Source organism: Macaca fascicularis, chromosome 9, assembly GCF_037993035.2.
Source record: "Macaca fascicularis isolate 582-1 chromosome 9, T2T-MFA8v1.1".
Taxonomy (NCBI): domain Eukaryota; kingdom Metazoa; phylum Chordata; class Mammalia; order Primates; family Cercopithecidae; genus Macaca; species Macaca fascicularis.
The window spans coordinates 1,446,809-1,465,669 of record NC_088383.1 but is presented as its reverse complement, the minus strand read 5'-3'; the positions used below and the strand labels follow the sequence as shown (position 1 = coordinate 1,465,669).

The 18,861-nt window shown below is 48.2% G+C and overlaps 1 protein-coding gene across 15 annotated transcripts in view; it reads right to left on the bottom strand.

Moving 5' to 3' along the window:
• The window catches only part of WDR37 (WD repeat domain 37), a 75,423-nt gene that overhangs the window by 11,986 nt on the left and 44,576 nt on the right, over positions 1-18,861 (bottom strand). For 4 of the 15 annotated variants that reach the window (XM_005564507.5, XM_074000883.1, XM_074000886.1 and 1 more), the window contains exons 10-11: positions 15,877-16,111; positions 14,446-14,587 (exon numbers count right to left, since the gene is read on the bottom strand). The exons of 2 other annotated variants lie outside the window; for them this stretch is intronic. In XM_005564507.5, coding sequence (XP_005564564.1) covers positions 14,446-14,587; positions 15,877-16,111 — 377 coding nt within the window. Of the gene's footprint in view, positions 1-14,445; positions 14,588-15,876; positions 16,179-18,861 lie in introns of all 15 variants that reach the window. 9 more of the 15 variants (XM_015455480.3, XM_074000884.1, XM_005564506.4 and 6 more) reach the window with 3 other exon arrangements.

Sequence of the window (18,861 nt, the reverse complement as noted above, 5' to 3'; positions counted from 1 at the left end):
GTCTTCCCTTCACAGCCAGGCAGCCCAAATGCACACTCGGGGTCTCCGAAGTTCCATCCCGGCCTTTCTCATCACCCACATCTTTCGGAATTCAAGAACTCACACAAGCATTCGTTCGACGAACTCGGAGGACTAACCAAGAAACGGAAAAGTCACATTCCAATAAGACACATTTCTAAATACTCCTTGATGGCTACCTCCTAAAAAAGTGGACCCTTAAAATAAAAAACTATCAAAGCAAAAATCAAGTATGTATCACACGTGATTCTTTTTCAGAATTTCAAATTCAACTGTTCCCTGGAGAAGTCAGCTCTCCTAATGCATAGTTCTACCTCAGTAGTCTCATGGGGCCATGCTACTCTCCAAACCCCTCAGCAAAAATAATGAGAGATTTCCCAACTAAGTCACTGATAAGGGCTGCACCACAGAACTGTTCATGCAACAAATATTTATTAAGCACTGGCTGTGTGCAGGCCCTGCTCCTCCTGAGACAGTGTGCAGCAGAGGAGGAGGTAAAGTCACTCCAGTGACGCCTCCCTCCTCCCAGTGAAGGGGGCAAGTGACCGGCCACTTATAAGGTCAGCAGTGTTAGGCACACAATAGCACCCTAAGAGCTGGAAGTGCTGCCAACAGGCATCACAGCAAAGCTACAAGAAGCCTCTGCAATATCCACGTTTACCACAGCCCACAGAGAAGAGCTTCTAAAGTGACTTCAGACTACGCTAAAGCCTCCCTAAGATCTGATTAACTGAATTAATAAGAACCTTTCCACAGACTATTCAAACAAAACATTTAGTTCAGTACAACCTGACTACCTCACCCAGCCAAAAATAAGGTTCTAAAGATCAGGTCCATGAACTATGGGGGCACAGTGAGAACACTCTTCTGCTAGCTGAAGAGCATCACCTTGGCTATGACACAAAGAAAGAAGACCCATTACAGAAACACTGATCTGTGGCGCCTGGACTCAGTAACAGCACTCAGCTCTGTGATCTCTGGACTAAGCACACAGCACTCAGCTCTGTGTTCTCTTGCTCTCCTCTGTCTCGTGTACTGATCTTATCATCCTAGAATGTCAAGGCTACTAAGGACAGAGACTGTTTCTTACAACTACTGCATCTGCAGGAGCCTATACAGACATATTTTCCAAATAGATGCTCTTGACTTGTTGTGCAGCACAGCCTTCTGGTATACAGAAGAAATTCCTAACGCCCATGCACTCATGTTCTTTCTTCATAGGAATGGCCCTGAGTCTTTTATTCAGGGTTCATTTTCATCTCTACATATCAGTTTTAGAATGTTCAGGAGCAGTAATTAAGAGAAATCGGTGGGATTGAATGAGAAACAGCGTTAGAAACCAACACAAAAATGGCAAAAAGCAACAACTGACTTCCAGAGAAGCCAAAACAAAACAAAACACAACAGAGACAAACAGTAACACCCAGCCTGTGAGGCCATCAGGGCAGGGAGGCAGCGTGGCAGTGCGTGCACACTCCTAAAGCACTGGTATGTCCCTCTCTTACACACACACACACACAAAATAGTCTTTTTTTACAAAGTGTTGGTTCTTGAGGGATCATTGGAGAAATCGCTTCTGTGGAACATCGTGCTCTCCAAAGACGGTGTTAAATGAAGTGTTTCTCTGCTCTGCTGCTGAGCACCAGAAACCCTGCAGCTCAGATGTGTGCAGGGACTTCAAGCAGAGCTAGCTGAGGGTGGCTGAGTGCACACAGCGTGCAGATGCTGATCAGAGGCTGCCAGGCGACCCTCACGTGCCACCCAGGCCCTGGCTCTGCAGTGGACATGCACACAGCATGGTCATCACCATCTTTTCCAAACGTAAGCTGATGCTTTAGGCAGTCACCCCTCCCCATTCTGCCCCCTCTGCATATCATGCTGGTTTCTGCTGACTTGTGGACTCAGACACCCGCCCCTGTCTCTGGAGTCTGTCCTGAAGTACCTCACAGTTAGGAAGTTTCTAGTATGTGTCAATAGCGTGATGGCTGTCTTACAGTTATCTCAAAGAAAAGTGATGGAATCTGACAGGTCAAAACAAAGCTGTTAAGTAGAGCAATTCAAATGCAATCATTTCCTTAAGTTCTTATTTTATTAGTTTCTGAGTAGCCCTTCTTAAATGAGGAACTTTAAAAGGGTAAAACAGAGATACACTAAATCTCCTCTCACTTTTAAAAACAATATTCTAACTTGGAAACAATTTTAAAATGCATCAACAGGCAGCCAGGCATACTGGGTCACACCTGTAATTCCAGAACTTTGGAAGCTGAGGCAGGAGGATCACTTGAGGCCAAGATTTCGAGAGCAGCCTAAGCAACATAGTGAGACTCCATCTCTACAAAAAACACAAACATTAGCAGGTAGTGGCGGCACAGCCCTGTAGTCCCTGCTACTCAGGAGGCTGAGGTGGGAGGATCACTTGAGCCCAGGAGGTCAAGATTGCAGTGAGCTGTGATCATGCCACTGCAGTCCAGCCTAGGCAAGACGGTGAGGCCCTGTCTCAAAAAAATAAACCAATAAAAATTTTAAAACATGCATCAACAAGGGACTGGCTCAAGAAGTTACTGTTACGTTCATACCACAGGACACTGAGAGAGAAGGACGGAGCGGCAGCTCTGCAGGTGGTGGCACGGCCAGCGCTGCTCTGCTGGTAAGAGACAAGGATTCTCCTTTGCACAGAAAGAACCACTGGGCCTAGGTGTGCCCAGGTGCGCACTATTATCTGCTAACGTCTCCTTGGCAGTTTCTATCGTCACAAGACAAAACAGTCACTAGCTAATATACAGGAAACACCCAAGACCACCCCTGAACACGACTGCTGCAGTGAGGTCCTGTTCCCGCCAACTGCTGCCCACTACGGTTCTCTGGAATCTGCACCATACTCAGACCAACCAGCAAAGCTCAGAAAAGCTATCACGGGGGACAGTTGGAGTCCTCAGTGACCCTAGCCTCAGTTTTACAATAACCTTGGATATTAGCCAGTTATTACTAAGAGTTGTATTTATATAAATCTATACACTTCCTCAAAATAAAATCACATTTATTAATTTATGCAGCAACATGAATAGAACTGGGGGCCATTATCTTAAGTGAAACAATGCAAACACTGAAAGACAGAATGTGTGTCCTCACTGGCAAGTGGGAGCAAAACTACGTGCACAAAGGGACAGCGGAGGACTGACAGGGCAGAGACCCAGGGTGGGGTGGGTGACAGGAGGACTGACAGGGCGGAGACCCCGGGCGGAGTGGGTGACGGGAGGACTGATGGACAGGGCAGAGATGACCCAGGGCAGAGGGGATGACAAGAAGACTGATGGACAGGGCAGAGATGACCCAGGGTGGGGTGGACATAGGACTGATGGACAGGGTGGAGATCTGGGGCAGGGTGGATGACGGGAGGTTGCCTGGTGTGTGCAATGAACGTCACTCCAGTGAGGGGTACACTAAAGGCCCTGGCCTCACCTCAGTGGAGTACATCAAGGTAGCAAAACTGCACTCACACCCCATGAATACATAACAACATTTTGTTAAAGTACTCTAATTTAATATAATCAAAAAAACAACCACCAAGCTTTCAGGCATATGGGTAGGAGATGTAACACTGACAGGAGACACAGGCCCGGCAGCCTGCAGGTCGTCCTCATCTCCATGTCACTTCCACCCCAGAGGCCTTTCCACAGGGCCCTGTTGTGGCAAAGTCACCACCTGGTAGATGACTGGCTCTCCACCTTCCTCACAGACAAGGACTCAAAACCCATCACCAAAAAGAAAGCAGATCTGAAAGTGTAAAGCAAACTGATTCACAGACCACATGCGGCCTTTCCAATGCCCACCTCCCAGGCGGCTGGCTGGCCGGACAGCACCCAGAGGCCCACACCCGAGCTGACGCCTGCATGGTGCCTGTGACCAAGCACAAAGGTCAGGTGCAATTAAAACTGCCCATCATCCAGTTAAAAATGTCACTTTCCAAATATCTTTTTCCCTTTAAAAGCATAAAGAAAACTGTTAACACCATGACACAAGGTGCGAAACTGTTTACCTTTCTGAGCACATGATCTAGAACTGAGTGTTTAGTACCAAATATCTCCCCCAGGTGTTTGGAAATAAAAGCACACAAAGATGTCATCACTTCAAAGTGATCATTATAATTTTCCAACTAATTTTTTAAAATTTTGTTTGGTTAGATGTGTGTTTTGTTTTCTTTAGAAGAAAGCACCAAAGGCCACATTTGGGGAAATAAAGTTAAAATCATTTGTAAAGAATTAAAAAGGAAGAAAACAAAAAACTTTGCATCCTCAAATATCACATCCATGTTGAGATGATCTCCTGTTTTTTTCTTTATCCGCATTGCAAATACTGCCAGCCTGGCACCAGGCAGAGCCACCCGCCACCCACGGAGGAGGTTTAATGGCCAGTGACGCCTTGCCTGTCAGCTCCTTTTTATAGCAACCAAAATAAAAAAGTTAAAAAAAAAAAAAAGGGAAATGGGGAGGGGAGGAAAACTCTACGGGGTTGGGGTGTGCTGAGGGGAGTCTGAAGACTGAGGCTGGGATCTAAACAGGCAAATGTCATGACAGCAAAAGCCTCTTGCAGGCACGTCTATTCACCCACAGTCCGCACAGTGAGGGCCCACGCTGGAACAGCCTGCGTGTGGGTTCAGCCCCCAGGTGTGTGCAAGGGAATGCTGCAGCCAGGAGAGGGCCAGGCTTATGGAATTACACTGCCAGGTGAAAAACACACAAACAGAAAAGAACTTAGTTCAGGTAAAAAGCACTGACTTCCAGCTGCAGCTCCTGGTGGTTAGGACAAACACAGGCAATCTCAGAGCTTCTGCGGGTTCCGTTCGTTCCAGACCACGCTGTGAGGTAAAGATCACAGTAAGGCAGATCACACGAGCTGTCTGGTTTTCCAGTGCATACAGAAGCCACAGCCATACCATCCTATATTCTATTAAGTGAGCAACCGCATTACCTCTGAAAACACAATGTGTGCTTTATAAGTAAGATAAATTTTACCACTGAAAACACTAACAGTCATCTGAGCCTTTGGTGAGTCATCATCTTTTCGCTGGTGGGGGGGTCCTGCCTCGATGCTGACGGCTGCTGACCGTTCAGCGTGGTGGCTACTGAAGGCTGGGGCTATTTCTTAAAATGCACAGCAATGACGTCTGCTACATCAACTGATTCTTCCTTCTACAAAAGATTTCTCTATCGCATGTGATGCTGTTGAAAAGCATTTTACCAAGGCCAGGCATGGTGGCTCACGCCTGTAATCCCAGCACTTTGAGAGGCCAAGGCAGGTGGATCTTTTGAGGTTAGGAGTTCAAGACCAGCCTGGCCAACATGGTGAAACCCTGTCTATTAAAAATGTAAAAATTAGCCGGGCGTGGTGGCAGATGCCTGTAATCCCAGCTACTCAGAAGGCTGAGGCAGGAGAATCATTTGAACCTGGGAGGCAGAGGTGGCAGTGAGCCAAGATAGCACCACTGCACTATAACCTAGACAACAGGGCAAGACTCCTGTCTCAAAAAAAAAAAAAAAAAAAAAAAAAAGGCATTTTACCCACAATTGAACTTCAAAACTGGAGTGAGTCCTCTGAAACCCTAACCCTACTGCTGCTTTACCACTGAAGATTATGGAATATTCAAAATCCTTTGCTGTCATTTAAACAGTGTTCATAGCATCTTCACCAAGAGTACATTCCCACTCAAGAAACCACTTTCTTTACTCATCCATAAGAAGCAGTTCCTTGTCCATTCAAGTTTATCATGAGATTGTAGCAATTCAGTTCCATCTTCAGGATCCACTTCTAATCCTAGTTATCTTCCTGTTTCCACCACACCTGCAGTGACTTTCTCCATTGAAGACTTGTACCCCTCAACGTCTCTCAAATTCCTGTGACATTTTGACCTTCTCCCATGAATCACAAGTGTTCTGAATGGCATCTAGAATGATAAATCCTTTCCAGAAGGTGCTCAATTGACATTGCCCAGGTCCATCAGAGGAATCACTATCTATGGCAGCTATAGCCTTACGAATGTATTTTTTAAATAATGAGACTCGAAAGTCAAAATGACTCCTTGAACCATGGGCTGCAGAATGGGGGTTGTGTTACCAGGCATGACAACATCCATCCCCTTGTACATCTCCAACAGAGCCCTTAGGTGCACTATCAATAAGCAGTACAATTTTGGGGAAAAAAAACACTCTTTTCCTGAGCAGTAGGTCTCAACAGTAGGCTTAAAATATTCAGTAAACCATGGTGTAAACAGATGTGCTCTCATCCAGCCTTTGGTGATCCATTTATAGAGCAAGGCAGAGTAGGTTTCACATAATTCCTAAGGGCCCGAGGATTTTCAGAATGGTAAATGAGCACTGGCTTCAACTGCAAGTCACCAACTGTACTAGCCCCTCACAAGAGAATCAGTCTGTCCTTTGAAGCCAGGCAATGACTTCTCTAGCTAGGAAAGTTCTAGATGACATCTTTTTTAACAGAAGGCTGTTTTGTCTACACTGAGGATTTGTTATTAAACACAGCCATCTTCATCGATGATCTCAGCTGGATCTTCTGGAGAACTTGCTGCAGCTTCTCCATCAGCACTTGCTGCTGCTTCACCTTGCACTCTCATGGAGACGGCTTCTTTCCTTAAACCTCGTGAACCAACCTCTGCTAGCTTCCAGCTTTTCTTCCGCAGCTCCCTCACCTCTCTCAGCCCTCACAGAATTGAAGAGAGTCAGGGCCCTACTGTGGATTAGGATTTGGCTAAAAGGAAAGTTGTGGCTGGTTTAACCAATCCAGACCACTCAAACTTCCTTCATATCAGCATTAGGGTTGTGTTCTTATCACTTGGAGTAGCAGTTTTACTTTCCTTCCAGAACTTTTCCTTTGCATTCAGAACCTGGCTGTCCGGTTCAGGACGCTCACCTTTCACAGCCTCTCTGCCTTCGCCACGTCTTCCTCACTAAGCTTTGTTCATTTCCAGCTTTCAAGTGAGGGACACGAAACTCTTCATTTGAACACTGAAAGGCCGCTGTAGGGATGTTAGTTGGCCTAATTTCAATAGTGTTGTGTCTCAGGGAGTCAGAGGCCTTAGGAGAAGGTGACAGACGAGGGAATGGTCAGTTAGTAGGGCAGCTGGAACACACACGATTTATCGACTAAGTTCACTGTCTTCTACGGGCAAGGTTCCCAGGACCTCAAAACCAATAATAACAGTTACAGCAAAAGTCACTGACCACCCTCACATAATCACAATGAAAAAGTAAGAAATATTGTGAGAATGACCAAAATGTGACAGAGAGACAGGAAGTGAGCATGTGCTGTTGGAAAACTGGCATCAACAAACCTGCTCAGCCAGGGTTGGGCTCCACAGATCTTCATTTGTAAAAAACATCAATCTACAGAGTGCAATCAAACAAGGTATAAGAAATAGCCAAAAAAGGCCGGGCGCGGTGGCTCAAGCCTGTAATCCCAGCACTTTGGGAGGCCGAGACGGGCGGATCACGACGTCAGGAGTTCGAGACCATCCTGGCTAACACGGTGAAACCCCGTCTCTACTAAAAAATACAAAAAACTAGCTGGGCGAGGTGGTGGGCGCCTGTAGTCCCAGCTACTCGGGAGGCTGAGGCAGGAGAATGGCGTAAAAACCTGGGAGGCGGAGCTTGCAATGAGCTGAGATCCGGCCACTGCACTCCAGCCTGGGCGACACAGCAAGACTCCGTCTCAAAAAAAAAAAAAAAGAAACAGCCCAAAAAAAAAAAAAAAAAGGGGGGGGGAGAAATAGCCACCAACAGCTGAATTCCTGTGACATACTGAAATTTTCAAATTAAGCCTTCTTATTATTTTTAAGAATACATACTACAACTTCACATTTCTGCTATATGAAGTATCTAAAATTGCTTTTCATATAAATCAGTACACATTGGGTCACTAACAAACAGTCAAATAAAAACAGCCACACAGTTACACCAACTAAGTAATACCATGGTAAAATTCCTGCTATAATACAGAGATGCCATAACACAGAGTGAAAAGAAATAAGACACATCAAAAGGAGAAGGTGACAAGTCCTTCTAAACACGGATGATCAAAGCCTTTAGCAGCTCACAGCTCAGAGCTCCAACTTCTCCAGCTAAGATAACGACCACACGTTTCAGGAGACCCATTTCGCTACACTTTTCTTTCTTACAGTGAAGCACGGGAACTCAAACTTCAGTCTTTCAAAAAGGCACAGAATTCAAGTAAAAGTACGAGGATTACAGTAAGCAAAAAATGAAAGTGGGGAAAAATCTCTCCTGGAAACTGGATCACAAAACTGGGCCAGTTACCGTTAAGCCTTTAGAGCTACTTCATGCTTTAAGAAAACCCAATATACAGCAAATCACCTTAACTAGACAGTTAATTATCTACACTATAAAAGACATTAGATTCTAATACTGTATTAAAGAATTTATGCTGAGTTCCTACAAGTGAAAATAAGCCCTAAGAAAAAACTTTGAAAACCACATTCCACACCATGTTAATATAAATTACGTAACAAAGGGTACTTTTAGTCACACACGTTGAAGAAATACTGCCTCTGTTTAAGCAATATCACTAAAAACACCCTGCATACAACTTTTTGGCCTACATCAACAAGAACAGCAAACTTTCTAAGAACGCATGTCTGACTTTTGCTTTCAATGCTGAGGAAAAGAACTAGTGAAAAGGACTCAGGATCGCCCTGGAAAACCGACAGAGCTACTTCCTGGATAAGCGGGCAGTCCTGCAGGCCTCAGGCCGGGCCCTGGGCAAACATTCCCACCTATCAGGGTGCCAGGCCCCATGGGTCTGGGCACTAACAGGCTGGACACACATCGAAGGCTCACAGATGTCCTTGGCGATGCGGTGGCCACTGCAGAGAAGCCCTCGGAGCAGAGGATCCCTCAGAATGACATGGTGGCAGGGAAGGCAGGAGACCCAGGGTGTGCTCTTACAAGTCACATTCAGAACGTCCCAGACAAGTGATCGAACGGACACACATAACCTGGCCATTTCTCTTAATCAGGAACTAAACCCACACCCCGGACCTCACCCAGGTGTGCTGTAGCGCGGATGCACATCTTAGAAACTAAAGCCGCACTTCTGCTGTGGAGCGGAAGCACATCCGAGGAACTAAAGCCGCACTTCCGCTGCGGCGCGGAAGCACATCCGAGGAACTAAAGCCGCACTTCTGCTGCGGCGCGGATGCACATCCGAGGAACTAAAGCCGCACTTCTGCTGCGGCGCGGATGCACATCCGAGGAACTAAAGCCGCACTTCTGCTGCGGCGCGGAAGCACATCTGAGGAACTACAGCCGCACTTCTGCTGTGGCGCGGATGCACATCTCAGGAACTAAAGCCCCACTTCTGCTGTGGAGCGGATGCACATCTTAGGAACTAAACCCGCACTTCTGCTGTGGAGCGGATGCACATCTCAGGAACTAAACGCGCACCTCCGTGCACTGTAGCGCGGATGCACATCTTAGGAACTAAACCCACAATTGGCGCCTCAGGTGTGCTGTGGCGCGGATGCACAGCTCTACACTTTGGTAAGGATCACGCACTCTGTGGGTTTTATTTGGTGTACTGGCTCGAACCTGCAAAACCTACGCCAGAGACAAAAGCAAGCGGTACTAAGAAGATGCCTCAGATGAAACATTTTTGTAAAATTTCTCATTTCCTGCTTTTCTCATTATGAGGCATGTCTAAAGGCTTCCTGATCTGATGTCAGGAAGAGTTTGTGTTCAATAAAGGCGTCCATGGCTCCACCTGCTGACCAAGCCCTCATCCTGCAGGAGCACAGCTGAGGAAGCACCAGGCCGGTGAGGGGAAGCTGGATGTCCAGGAGCCCAGTGGACTCGCCCTGACGCAGCAACAAAATTAGCACCAAAGAGATCTTTTCAAAACTTATTTTTGGATGTACACATAAACAAGATACGCTTCTTCATGATAATTTGAGTAAGAAACGAAAGCATAAACGATCTGAGTAAGCCTGGCCCGGGCAGGTCTGGTCCACGTTCACCTCATGCCCACGGTTCAGGTGAGTGGAAGCATAGACTACAGCTTGGAAGACCCATGTGGGAGAGAGGGCACACGGAATTACACACTCCACCTTACTCTACCCCCACACCTGATTCCAATAGAAAGACATAAACCCTAGGAAACTGTATTCATAGGTCCACATTAATATGAACTCCTTCAAAACAGTTACTACATTCTTCATAAGTACAGCTCTCTAAAAACCATTGTTTCACGTATCCACCAGCTGCAAAAATTTACCACAAATTAATCAGATTTTTTTTTTTTCTGAGACGGGGTTTCGCTCTTGTTGCCCAGGCTGGAGTAAAATGGCGCGATCTCGGCTCCTGGGTTCAACCTCCTGGGTTCAAGCGATTCTCCTGCCTCAGCCTCCCAAGTAGCTGGGATTACAGGCATGCACCACCACACCTAATTTTGTATTTTTAGTAGAGACAGAGTTTCTCCATGTTGGTCAAGCTGGTCTCAAACTCCCGACCTCAGGTGACCCGCCCGTCTCGGCCTCCCAAAGCGCTGGGATTACAGGCGTGAGCCACTGCATCCGGCCTAAGCAGATGGTTTAAAGATGCCACCAGCATTCACTACACTTCACAGTCAAATGGCCAAGACCACACGGTTGCAACAGCCTTAGAAGCAAAAACATGCACTTGCAATCAACTCCAGTAATACAAATACAAAAACTTTTCTTTTTACACAAAACAAAAATAAAGTATTTTAATTAAACAAGGTAACTGAACAGAGACAACACAGGGCTAGAAGGGTCTTAAATAACACAAGAGGCACCTTGAAGGCACCAGGAGGGACTGCTCTGGAATCACCCCCTAGAGCCAAACCCTCAGCAAACCACCTGGCGTCCTCATGCCTCAGTTTCTCTCTCTGAACTGGGGTGATGCCAGGGGCTCCAACAGTGTCTGGCACAAACCAGCAACTCACCAAGCCCTGGCTCCACTGCATCCTCCTCTGGACAGAATTCTTGGGCCTTTCCATTCTGCCCTCATAGGGGACAGACACGGCAGGGCACACCAGTCTATACCTGCGACCCCCATATCGGAAGCACATAGGAAGCTGCCCTGCTCTCTAGACACAAAACTATCCTCTTTACCCAATTCTCAAAGCTCTGACAGATTTTTGTGCTCCATACAGATGACCAGAGTCAATGCAGTGAGAGCTGCTGGGTCATCCCAGCCTGGGGCAGGGAGCTGTGCTAGGATGGTGGCACTCGGCCCTGCAGGTGCCATGGGTGGGGGGGTGGGAGGGCACTCAGAAGCCAAAACCAAAGCAACCACAGGGATCACAACCACCAACACCAACAAAGTGCAGGTGTCTATGCTCGCTAACACTCAAAAAACACACTGCCAACTAACCAGTGTAGACAGAATTACAAAGATCCCCTTCTGCAGGACTCAACGTAACAATGAGCTGAGGCCCTGGACCGAGGAAAGGTCACTGGGGAATTAACATCCATGGAACAGTGTCGCTTCACTATTTGAAACAGGAGAGCACCTCTGGCAGGCACAGCTGCAGACGCCATCTTAACCGCAGGAGTGCTTCAGCACACCAATAGCACAGCAGAGGGGTACTTTAAAGGAAGTCATAAGAAAAATGCAGAATGAAGGGCATTCTACAAAAGAGCACCAAGATTCTTCACCAAAAACCTCAATGTCCTAAAAAGTAACAAAAAATGGGGGAAGGACCATTCTAGATTAAAAGAAGTCAAAGGACATAATATCTAAATGTGATGAGAGAATCCTGATTAAATCCTAGATCTAAAAAAAGTATCAAAGACATTTTGGGGAGAACTCAGTAAATCTAAATATGGACCAGATAAAGGATGCCATAGAATTTTTACTAATTTTCTTATTTGAACAATGCTACTATATTAGAAGAACATCCTTATTCTTAGAAAATGCATGCTGGAGTTTTCCTTTCAAAGGTCTCAGCCAAAGAAAATATACAAGTGTGTGTTACAGAGAGAGGTGTGTATACGTCTACAAAGACAGCAGTGCTGCAATACAACAACAGGCGAACCTAGGTGAAGGGTAAGTGGGCGTGTATTTCAGAGAGAGTTGTGTACACATGTGTAAAGAGAGATAGCGGTGCTGCAATACAACAAGCGAACCTAGGTGATGGGTAAGTGGGCGTGTGTGTTACACTTATGTAGAGACAGCAGTGCTGTAATACAACAGGCAAACCTAGGTGAAGGGGTTGTGGGCGTGTGTGTTACAGACAGCAGTGTGTACACGTGTAAAGAGAGATAGTGGTGCTGCAATACAAGAACAGGCAAACCTAGGTGAAGGGTTAGTGGGCGTGTGTTTCAGAGAGAGGTGTGTACATGTGTAAGGAGACAGCAGTGCTGCAATACAACAGGCGAACCTAGGTGAAGGGTTTGTGGGTATACTGTACTACTCTGTTAGTTTTTATGTAGGCTTGAAACTTTTCTAAGAAAAAAGCTTAGGAAAGCACTGCAGGTGCAGGAGTGAGACCATCTTGCTCCTCCCACCCTCTAGGCCTCCAACTGCCCTTCCAGTGAATTCTCATGAGGAACAGCAGAGCAGCCATGTGGCCCCTCTGCCCCGACCTGCAGTGTTGCCAGGTGGTGGGCCCAGGTGCAGCCAGGGCTTTGCTGTGGGGCCCCTCTGCATCTGGTGGACGTCAGGGAGCACCACATCCAAGCTAACATGCATAGGAAGCAGCGCTCCCCGAGCCACGGCATCTTCCTCACCGATGAGCTGGCCTGCAGCGGGGTCAGGCCATGTGGCGGAGCTCATGGGGGCCCAGCTCGGTGCCCGCTGCACCCTGATGCAGCAACAACACGGTGCTGTGTTCAGCCACTGACCGCCGGGAGGTCTGTATTACTGTGGCTATCGCTAATGGAGCTGGCAGAATAAACGCCGACCTGATGTCAGGACGGAGTAGTTTAATGCGTGTGATGCCCCCGAACAGACCCAGGCTGACATAAAGATCTCTACGCGTGGTCGTGACTGCTGCCTGCTCCTGTTCCAGTCTCAGAGTCAAGGAATTAGCTTTCCAATCTCAAGCTTCTTTTTGAAAACGTTGTCCTGGTCGGGCGCGATGGCTCACATCTATAATCCCAGCACTTTGGTAGGCGAGGCGGGCGGATCACCTGAGGTCAGGAGTTTGAGACCAGCCCAGCCAACATGGTGAAACCCCACCTCTGCTAAAAATACAAAAATTAACCAGGCGTGGTGGCGGGCGCCTGCAATCCCAGCTACTAGGGAGGCTGAAGGAGGAGAATCGCTTGAACCCAGGAGGCAGAGGTTGCAGTAAGCCGAGATTGTCCCACTGCACTCCAGCCTGGGCGACAGAAAGAGACTCCGTCTATTAACAAACAAACAAACAAAAAGTCCTATTTTCCTTTCCAACATCTTACTAACATTTTGAACACTAAATCTAAAACTTAGTAACTCACGTTAAACATATAGAACAGATTTTCATATTTGGAGTTCATTTATAAACCTCTCACTGCACGCTGCTTATCCAGACGTGGAGTGGAGAGCAGCACTGGTGGGAGGTTGAGGGGGCATGGAGGAGCGAGGAGTGGCCGGGACAGATCCCACAGGCACGGCTGGCAGCAGACCTGCCAGTGGACTACATGGGATATGATGGGGGAACGGGGAGCAGAGGTTAAAAGAGAAGAACCAGGGAACACTCTAGGTAGACAACCCCCATGAGTGGGCAGGAAGTCTCATCATTGACTGAGCAGGGCCAGACTCAGGGAAGGAGGCGGTTACAGAAAGAACTGATGAGTTCTGTTAAGACCTTACGCTTGAGTTGCCGGAGAGAAACCCAAGCAGAAAGGGACACACTGGATTGAGGGTCTATGTCTGCGTGCGCATCTGTGTGTGTACCTTCTCCCAGAATATACCACACAGACACGTGTAATAACAAAAACTAGATGGAAAAGACCCAGGAGATGCCCCGTGGGTAGCGGTAACAGCTCCCGCGGCACCCATGGTGGCATGGCCAGCTCCTGTGCTCAGCCACAGGCCCTGTGGGTGGCAGTAACAGCTCCCGCGGCGCACACGGTGGCGTGGCCAGCCCCTGTGTTCAGCTACAGGCTCTGGCAGCCCTGCTCTTTTCTAACCCTCTTCACCCAACTCCCCCATTCTGTCTTCTTTAAACTTCTCAAGAGAACATCTGAGGGTGCCCTCTGTCAATCTCCTAGATCCTTTGAAATAGCCAAAATGGAGCTAAATGTTTAGAAAAAGAATAGCAGAATTTGAAAGGTAGTCGTTTTTTTGAAAGATAGTAGAGTTGTAAATACTGAAAATTAAGACTAGAATTAAGTTTTCATGTCAACCCACAGAACTTTTTTCATGGCTAAAGACAGATGTCTAAACTACCACAACTCACTCCGTGTGTCCCTGGAAAACATTCACCGAGTGGATGGAGGGGTCCCTGAAATCCCAGAGGCGGAAAGTCGTGTCGCGGGAAGAAGTCACCACGAGCCGCTGGGTAGGGTGTGTGCAGCAGTGCGTCAACTCCTGGTCGTGCCCTGTAACCAAGATGGCAAAACACAAGGTCATCACCTGAGGAGCACACTGAGAAAAAAGCTTTTCAACAGCACAAGAACCCAAGAAGCCGTCTCTCTTAGAATGTGAACCTGACCTAATGGAATCACTCAGCAGCATGTGGGTCACGGTGGGGCAGGTTTTCCCTCAGAAGCTGAAGTCCTTTCAGCCGTCCACGTCAAAGGAACAGAAAACCAAGCAGGTGCATAACCCATTTTCTGACCCTAACAGTTAGAAGGTCAGGCAAATTAACAGGCTGAATGTGAGAACCACTTAAATCTTAATTCTTTGCTTAGAATATCTTCTAATGATACTACGCTGTGGGTCCTCACTCAAATACAATCTTTAACGCTCATGCAGGAAATGCACTTACAGACAGATTCGCAGAAGCAACTTCAGTAGGCAGAACCCCAAGATGGCCCCAAGCCACCCCCACCCCGTACATGCCTGCCACGCTTCCCTTCAGTTAGGGCAGAGCCTGTAAATAGGATGAGATTATCTTTCTGGTAATTATGATACATTATAAGGCAAAAAGAATTTTGCAGATGTAATTAAGGTCCCTAAATGAGTTGACTTTGAGTTCATCAAAGGGAAGATTGTCCTGGGTGGTCCGGCCTAGCCCTTAAAAAAGGTCACAGAAGTTGGAGAGTTCAGAGCAGCAGGGGAGCTCCAGCTGCAGAGGAAAGTGGCTGCTGTGTGGGAAAGGCATGCCCTGTGCAGGGACCCCGGGGCCAGGCACAGCCTCTGCACACCCAGAGGAGCCCTGGCTGGCAGCCGGCAAGAAGACAGGGCCTCAGACTCCAGCCGCAGAGACGGCCTCCTCCAATGATCAGCAGGCTTGGAAGAGGATCGCAGCCTCGGGGAGGTCCCGCCCAGGCAGCATCCTCACTCAGGTCTTTGAGGCCCCAGGGAGAAGAGCAGCTACCATGGGCCCAAAATTCCTGACCTGGGAAACCATAAGGCCATCAATTCCTGTCACTTTAAGACACTAAGATTGTGGAAATTTGTTACAGAACAATGGAAAACTAATACAACTACCATATTTCCAATATCTAGATACTACATGCTACAATTTAAAACCCCTGAAGATAAAATAAATTTAGCTACCAACAGTTCTATTATTAACAGAAAGAATCTCCAAAAATTACCACAGAAGAGCCAAGAGGACTGAGACTCATTCTGGTCAAGAAGTAATTGTCAAGGTCAGACATAACCCATGGACATAAACTAACATGCACAGCCAGGAGGCGGCGGACTCAGAGAACCCAGGCACCTGTCAGAGAATGAACAAGCTCAGACGTCTCCACGTCGTACAGGTTTGCCGTCCGGTCCCAGGAGGCAGTCACAGCCTGCTTCCCCCCAACCAGCCAGTCAGCGGCGATGACCACGCCCTGGTGGCTCTTGAGGGATGTCAGCGGGACGCGGATGGTGGGGCAGTCGCTGGACACGTCCCCATCGAGGTCGGGCTCATCCTTGTCAGAGCACTCTACTTCATCTTCCCCAGATATCTGCTGCCAAAGGGAAGGCCAGAAAAGAAAGACATTTCCTGGAAATCTTGAGTTTCTTCTGACACAGCTACAAAATAGATGGTTCTCATTAATCTCTTGAGGACATATCCATCACGATGGCCACCACCAGGAGCCCGGTGCTGGCCACTGTGATGAGTATGTCCTCCTCTGACCCATAACTGCTGCCCGTGAACACCCATCAACTCTACAACCATCTCATACAGAAAAAAAGTGGAATCCACAATGCTGTCAACTGAACTACCATTTATTTCCACGCATCAACAGAATGGCAAATAAAATGATTTTCAACATTTAAGTTTTCATCAGTTATTAGTAGAAATGCAATATAAAACTAACCAAATACAAGTGAAAGTCAGTAATTTATTACATTGCAAAAAAGAAGCATTTTCATTCTCAAAAGCCTACTTAAAATATACTTAGAATTCTATTGCTATAGTCATAAAAGTCTATTTTCCTTTGTAACATCAAGCCCCCTGTCAAAGGCCAAGGCTAAAACAAACACATTACAGCCAGCTCTGTAAGAAAATCTGTATATTCATCCAACAAATATTTATCAGGGGCTGACAGAGTGCCAGTCCCCACCCCCAGCCCAGGTGCTGCTTACACAGTGCAGAAGAGGACAGAGGGCTTCTGACATGCACACATGCAAAACTACGCTCAATCTAGCAGGTAGGAACTCTGGGGTGAAGACCCCTGGTAAAGCTCCTGCCCTCAGAGAACTAGCAAAAGAGAGAGACCACACACACACACACATACAGACACACACGTTAGTATGGGGAGGTATGTCGTATGTACACAAGTACTAGTACTGGAACTGATACAGTTTGGCAATTTGTCCCAGCCCAAATCTCATGCTGAACTGGAATCCCCTGTGTTGGAGGTGGGGCCTGGTGGGGGTGTCTGGCTCATGGGGGAGGATTCCTCATAGCCTGGTGCTGACCCCACAATAGGGGGTGAGCTCTCACCAGATCTGGCTGTTTGGATGTGGGGCACCCCCCGCCCCCGCCTTGCTCCTGCTTCCATCACATGATGCCGTCTCCGGCTTCCCCTTCTGCTGTGCGTGAAAGCTCCAAGCTCCCTGAAGCCCCCCTAGAAGCCAAGCAGATGCTGGTGCCACGCTCCCTGTACAGCCTGCAGAACCAGCCAATTAAACCTCTTTTCTTTATAAATTACCCGGTCTCAGGCTTTTTTTTATAGTAATGCAAGAATGGCCTAACACAGGAATATCATGAGCACAAGCACATTACTAGGGAACGCACGTCAAAGGGACGCACAGCAGCAAAGGAACGCACATCACATGGATGCATAGCAGCACAGGATTACACATCACTGGGAGGCACAGCAGCACGGGAACACGTCACAGGGACGCGCAGCAGCACGGGATTACACGTCACAGGGACGCGCAGCAGCACGGGATTACACGTCACAGGGACGCACAGCAGCACGGTATCACAAGTCGCAGGGATGCACAGCAGCACAGGAACGCACATCACCGGGACGCACAACAGCAGGGGAGCACAGGTCATAGGGACGCACCGCAGCACGGGAACGCGCCTCACAGGGACGCACAGCAGCACGAGAACACGTCACAGGGACCCACCGCAGCATGGGAACGCACGTCACAGGGACGCGCAACAGCATGGGAACATATGTCACAGGGACGCACGGCAGCACGGGAACACGTCACAGGGACGCACGGCAACACGGGAACGCACGTCACGGACACAGCAGCATGGGAACACACGTCACGGGGACGCACGGCAGCACGGGAACGCACGTCACGGGGACGCACGGCAGCACGGGAACGCACGTCACGGGGACGCACGGCAGCACGGGAACGCACGTCACGGGGACGCACGGCAGCACGGGAACGCACGTCACGGGGACGCACGGCAGCACGGGAACGCTCGTCACGGGGACGCACGGCAGCACGGGAACACGTATCACATGGATGCAGAGCAGCACGGGCACACACGTCAACATGGCCACACAGAGTAAGGCGGCAGTAAGTTCTATGAAGTAAAATAAAATAGGACAAGGGGCAGCTGGATGGGGGCTGCTATTTTACATAGAATTACTGAGGAGGGACTCTCTGATGAGGCTGCACATGAGTCAGATGTGAGGAAAGGAAGGGTTAAGTAAGGCTCGCCCATGCTGAGGAACAGCATTCCGCCATGTGCGGAACAGCTACAGGAGGCAAAATCCGAGGCGGCATCGGGACAGCTCGTGTAATCCCGGGAGACTGTGGAAAGGATGCCAGGTTCCATTCCGTGTGATGCAAAATCACCAGACGGCTGTGGGCGGGGTGTGATGCCAGGTGTGTGCTGTATGAACAAACTGCGGAGGGAACGGTGGAAGGGGCTGCTAGGGGCAGAACTGTGGACCCAAATTCCTGTGCTGAAGTCCTCACCCCAGGACCACAGAATGTGGCTGTTTGGAGAAAGGGGCTTTAAAGAGGTGATTAAGATAAAATGAGACCAGGAGAGTGGACCCTATTCCAATAGGACTGACGTCCTTGTAAGAAGAGATAAGGACACAGACACTCCCAGAGGGATAAAGGACCCAGGAGAAGATCCATCTATGAGCCATGGAAAGAGGCCTCAGGAGGAACCAGCCCTGCTCACACCCTCATCTCGGGTTTCCAGCCTCTGGGACTGTGGGAACACGGATCTGTTGTTTATAAGCCACCCTGCCCCTGGCACGTTGTTATGGCAGCCCCAGAAAACAAC